This window comes from Dromiciops gliroides, chromosome 3 (genome assembly GCF_019393635.1).
Source record: "Dromiciops gliroides isolate mDroGli1 chromosome 3, mDroGli1.pri, whole genome shotgun sequence".
Taxonomy (NCBI): domain Eukaryota; kingdom Metazoa; phylum Chordata; class Mammalia; order Microbiotheria; family Microbiotheriidae; genus Dromiciops; species Dromiciops gliroides.
The window spans coordinates 19217935-19223934 of NC_057863.1; the positions used below are offsets into that span (position 1 = coordinate 19217935).

At 44.5% G+C, this 6000-nt stretch overlaps 1 protein-coding gene across 4 annotated transcripts in view; it reads left to right on the plus strand.

Annotated features, from left to right (window-relative positions):
• MLF1 (myeloid leukemia factor 1) overlaps nucleotides 1–4726 on the plus strand; it is a 44154-nt gene extending 39428 nt beyond the window's left edge. For 3 of the 4 annotated variants that reach the window (XM_043998060.1, XM_043998061.1, XM_043998062.1), the window contains 2 exons: nucleotides 2320–2458; nucleotides 4205–4726. In XM_043998060.1, coding sequence (XP_043853995.1) covers nucleotides 2320–2458; nucleotides 4205–4310 — 245 coding nt within the window. In that variant the 3' untranslated portion in view covers nucleotides 4311–4726. Of the gene's footprint in view, nucleotides 1–2319; nucleotides 2459–3411; nucleotides 3491–4204 lie in introns of all 4 variants that reach the window. The other variant, XR_006355772.1, reaches the window with a different exon arrangement.
• The last annotated feature ends 1274 nt before the right edge of the window (nucleotides 4727–6000 follow it).

The window sequence follows — 6000 nt, forward strand, 5'->3', positions numbered from 1 at the left end:
TTGCTGCTACCGTATCAAATCTCTTCATGCCTCATTTGTATGAGATAATTACTCCTTTTTATGTCTCCCGACAGTTTTATTTTTTAGAATCACCCCATCATACATAGCTCAGCCCAAGCCTGCCTTTCAAACTATGCAAATAATGACAGTCAAAAGAGTATTTGATGATAACATTTTCACATATAAGAAGTAAACAGTTTGACCTAATTGAGTTACTTATCATTGGTCTTTAAAGTTTACCTTATATTTCTCCTGGATCTCAAATGTCAGATTTTCCCATTACATTCTACTCTTTTGTCACATATACCTGGAAATCTTTCATTTGGTTAAATGTCTATTGTTTTTCATCCAGAATTATACTTAACTTTGCTGGGTAAGTTTTCCTTGCTCATAACGCCAGCTCTTTTGCTCTACAAAATACAGTCTTCCAAGACCTGTGGTTTTTCAATACAATTGCTGCTGGGTCTTTGTAATCCTTATTGCAGCACCTCGATATTAAAAAGAAAATTCTTGTTGCTTGCAGTACTTTTCCTTAACCTGTAAGCATTGAGACTTGGTTATGAATGTTCCAGGAAATTTTCCTCCCGTTATCTCTTTCAGGTGGTGATGGGTGAATTTTTTATATTTCTACTTTACCTTCTTATTCTAGAACTTCAGGGCAATTTTCCTTAATCATTTCTTATAATACTATATCAAGATTCTTTTTCTGATTATAACTTTCTGGTAGTCCTGCTATATTGTCTCTTCATCTGTTCCTTAGATCAGTTGTTTTTCTGATGAGAGGCTTCACATTCTCTTCTATTTTTTCATTCTTTTGATCCCCTTGCCTAGTTCTAGTTTTTAGGGAATTGTTTTTAAGTTTTGATTCTCTTTTTCCAGTTAGTTGACTTTCTTTTCATACTTTTCATGGTTTTGTTGGATTGCTCTTCATTTTTTCCTGGTTTTCCCTCAATTTCTCTCAATTGATTTTTAAAGTTCTTTTTAAGTTCTTACAAGAACTCTTTTTTGGGCTTGTGACTTTTTGGCATTTTTCATTGAAAAAGGAGTGGCTTTTTTAGCTCCACTATCTTCTTCTGAATATTAATTCATGTCTTCTCTATTCCTATAATAGCTATCTATGGTTGGGTTCTTCCTCCTTTGCTTACTCATTTTTAATTTTAATTTAATTTTATTTTTAGCAGCTATTATTATAATCTAGTCCCAAGGTCTGGAGAATGATGCCCCAGCTCTCAGGTCCTCCTTCCTGTTATTTTCTGAGCTCTGTTTTTGTTGCAGGGGAGGCAACTTTGGGTACTCTTCTCTACCCCTAAGCCAGAGCCAGGGCCCCCAGCCAAGCTGTCTGGCAAAGGCTTTTACTTGTGGTCCCTCTGGTGGCCGTGAACTTCAGCTGTCCTTTGTGCCCTGGAACTAAAACCAGGGACACTGCTTTCCTGCACATGATGCCCTCAGCCTCTGCCACCGTACTCACCAGGCCTTCTCCCCTGTAGCCGCAGCCTGGGATAGCCTCTGGTCAGCATGGCTGCGCTTGGGGTCCCTCTCCAGTCGAAGGTCCTTCAGTCTCCTACTCCATCTGTCCTGGAGGTGAAAGTTCCTGAGGCTGAGGCTGCCTCCCAAGCCAGCTGCCCCCAGGGCTAGTTTGCTGGTTCCAGAGTGGAGGTCAGGTCCTTCCTGGGCTCCTCTGAAGTTGTCTAAGGACAGCTGCTTTACCCTGACTTGTCACGTTCCATCCTTTCCTGTGGAGGAGATGTGGAGAGCCCCAAGTCTGCTGACTTGGTGGCATTTCAGGACACTGTGCAAAACGGGCATTTTCCATTTCTAGACTTGTCATATCCCTTTATTATTAACAGTCTGGGTCCAGGATAGTCAGTACTCTGTGCTCCATGTGGACTTTGGGTCCGAGTAAAGAGATAAATATTGGGATTCTAGAAAACGACATGTCTGGTGAGGAGGAGTAAGGGTTGTAATAGCTGAATGACTGCTCCCATCCTTTCAGCACCTGAGGCGATGCCGAACAGTCACATTTTCCCAACACAAGACATAAAAGGGACATTTGAGGGGGGGCGGGGTTAACATCTTAACTAGGGCACAATGGAAAGAACAACTTCTAACTGTCCGGCTGGGCCCTGGTAGATGCTGAGGCCTCAGGGGAGTGCAGCAGGGAGGGAAAAGTCAGTCCACCCCAGTAGCAAGCAAGGCCAGAGCCACCGTGGCCTGTGGCCTACAGTCAGGTCAGGCCAGGAGTCAGAAGCGGCTCCCAAGACCCAGCCGCCGCTGAGTGGGGGCGTCCTAACGGGGTGTCCCTTTGTGTTTCTCATGAAGCTGATGCCCATGACTTCAATGACGAATGGAGAAACCAGATTCTGAAACTCATTCAAGCAGGAAGGAATAACCTGGAAAGCTCAAGATTAAGAAATGGTCACTCTGACAGTTCAGTGAACTATGAAGATATTTCTAGAAGGTAACCAAGGGTGTCCAGCATCACAGAACTGTGTGAATGGCTCTTTAAAATATTTCAGCTGCTTACATTGTGACAGGGATGCACAGTTATCAGGTGGTTGTAACAGGCTGTGTGTGCCCACACTCTGCCTGAATCTGTGTACATGTGTATATGTATGTGCATGTGTGTTGTGCGTGCACATGTGTATATGTGTGTTGTGTGCGTGTGCGTGTGTGTTGTGTACGTGTGTGCGCATGTGTATATGTGTGTTGTGTACGTGTGTGCGCATGTGTATATGTGTGTTGTGTGCGTGTGTATGTATGTGTTGTGTGCGTGTGTGTATGTATGTGTGCGTGTATGTGTGTGCACTTGTATGTGTGTAGATGTGCTTTGAATAACACTTTGAGGCTTAGAATGAGAAAATATTAGTTTGGAGTGTGCTTAGTAAAGTGTCTGGCACATAGTAGGCACTTAATGAATGTTTATTGACTGACTGAATGAATGAATGTCCTAACTGAGTTAAAGAATGGATGCTGTTTTGTGCTGCAGGATGTAGACATGAGAGAGTGGATCATGAAAAATGCTGCATTCACATCGTTGCTGAACTCCTGGAATATATTTGGCTTTGCATCCGCATGCTCTTCTCTCACAGTGTAGGATGGAGGGGAAAAAAAGTCCTATGTGGAGAAGGGATGGGGAGAAGGAAGAGGGAGAGTTTGAAGTATTTGACTCTAAATTTTTTTGGGGGGGAGGAATTACATTGAGGACAAGATGAAAAAGGAAACATAGGTGTGGTGGCCCATTTTATGCTACATTTTGGGTATTTTTTTTTTTTAACATTTTTACCAAGGACGAGACTTTGCACTTTGACCGAGTTTTTAAACAAAAAGAAAGGAAAGAGAATGCCTAGTCCTTGTGAGTTACGCTCCGGACTCGGGGAGCCATACAAGGCCTTACACAGAAATCTGTTTTAGGCTGTAGACGTTGGGAGAATTGCTGCAGAAGGTGGAAGGCTTCCCAGAACCATCGTTGGACCCAGCGGAAGGCTACAAAGTAAAGAGAAGCCTTGGTTGGCCGAGCGTCTCCTTACTAGCACCTTTAAACAGTTCCTTAAGGACTTAGTTTTCTTCCCAGGAAATCAGGGCAGGCCGTCCCCCAGGGGACGATTGGAGAGGCCTTTTTTATTTTTATTTTTATTTTTTATTTTTTATTTTTTGGCCACAGAGATTCAAGAAGAGTCTCCTAAGTCGGGGTGGGTGGAGATGGTTGGTGGAGGAAGCTTCGCACCAGTGAAGTTGCCAGTATTTTAAAACAGGGACATTTTCAGTGGAAACACCAACCCATAGGCCCTATTGCTAAGTACAAGGGTGCCTCCAGCCCGCTGTGAAAATCTCATTGACTGCGAACTGGCAGTGTCGATTTTTCATGGGAGAGTCTGGAACACCAGCAGAAGGCGCTGACTCTTTGGATGAAGTGTAAAGCTGAAATCTTAAGAGTGGCCCTTCCCAAGACAGAGAGCAGGGACCCAAAGGTGCCGAGGGCATCGTATGGCTGGCAGGGTGTCCGAGTATTCTTTTAAAACGGCAGCTGCTGCTTCTGATTTCATGTGGAGTGAAATAAACTCCAGTCACAATTTTTGAAGCTAAATTAGGGCTGTTAGAAGATAAAGCATGACGTCCTCGTGTTACTTCTGTTGATTTGCCCTGTGCGGCACCATGTCAGGGATCTATTAACATGTCTGTTTCTCTGTATATCTGTATTACCCAGGGAGAGACCTCGCCAAAGATCAGCCATCGAAAGCCCAAGAAGACCCAGGGCTTTTGAAGACAATCTCCATATAAAGGGATCATCTGTCAAATCCAACAAAAAATAAATTTCCGTGCATTTGACTTGAGTTCTTATTTGTTCGTTGTAACTGAACAAAGGGGATGGTGCTGTTGAGTATGCGACCGTGTTGGTTCCTCGTCACGATTTGCCTTGCTTTACTCTGACTCTTCTTTAGAACCTCATTGGCCTTGCTTTGTTACCCCTGCCCCATTTTGACTGCCTAAGAATCAGTGCCTGGCTCTCAGCAATTAAGGGAAATCATTAATGTGGAAGCACTTTTGTTAGCACAAAGGAATGCATCATTTTAAAAGCTTTAAAGATATTAAAATGATCGTTTTGCTTTTCTGACTTTCCTGCGGCCACTTTTTAAGCAGGTTTGGCTAATGTGTCTAGTTTTATAGTCTCCAAATAAAATTTATATGAAAATAAGATCTTGTGAAATAAAATCTTTTCTTCAGTGGTTGACAGTGCCGGAGTTGTATTAATAAAGCCAGTTGTATAACATAGTTAGCCGTGCTCCAGGCCTTAGGACTAGTCTCCAGTTTCGTTGTGGTCACTCTCTCTCGACTGCTCTTGGTCTCACTGCGGTCATAGTCAAGTGGTCGGCTTTTCAGAAGGACATCTTGGCTTGTGAATGGTCATGGGCTGTCATATTATATGATCTAATGTGTTTATGTATCAATTCCATTCTCCTCCTTCTCCCTCACCCCCCAGTCACGGACTGTTTCTTATACATCTTTCTCTCATTCTCCTTAAGCTGGTATGTTCTGTTGCCCCACAGCCAGAGTCTTCCTCTCCAAATTACATCCCTGGAGCATGTTCACTTCTTACTGGACAGACCTCCTTTCCCACCTTTTTGTGACAAACAGTGACTGGTCAAGGCAAGGAGGGGTCAGAGTGGGGCTGAGGCTGTGTACCGAGCAAGAGGAAGCACTTTCTCTGGCTCTGACCCCAAGAGCAGAGGCGGGTTCTCAGAGCCAGTTCCGAGAAGTCTGCAGCAGAATAACCAGGGCAAGAAGCTCCAATGAAAAAGGAACCTGCTATTGTGCAGTCTCCCAGCTGGCCAGCGGAGGCTGGTGCCAGCCGCCATCTATCTGCTAAGAGCGGCATTAAGGATACAGTCTATTACGGTGACAGGGATGGCCAAAACCAGGAGGAAAGGGGGCCTCTGAATCCACTCCAGTCACCATTTGTCAAACACCTGCGGTGTGCCAAGCAGTCTTGAGCGATGGGGATGCAATGAATAAAAAGGATAGTCCTTGTGCTCAGTGAGCTTGTAGTTTGAGGGGAGGAGACACATCAAAGGAGGCAGGAAAGTTGGAGGGGGCTACAGGACACCAGCATCGGTCCATGGAATTGAAACCAGGCAGCACAGCAGCAGACGTAAAGCGAAGGCGTGAAATCTAAAGGTCGGCTTACGTCACTTTCCTTCTCCAGGAATCATGCTGTCCGCTGCACCAGCTGTGGCCTGTGAGTGTGATGGAATGCCTTTGTGCAGTAAGAAATGATGAGTGGGTGGATTTCAGAAAAACCTGGATAGACATATATGAACCGATGCAAAGTGAAATGAGCAGGCCCAGGACGTGACACACAGCAACAGCAACATTGTGTGACCAGCTATGAATGATTTAGCTCTTCTCAGCATGGAAAATGCTCAGGGCAGCCAGGTGGTGCAGTGGATAGAGAACAGGCCCTGGAGTCAAGAGGACCTGAGTTCAAATGTGACCTCAGACTTC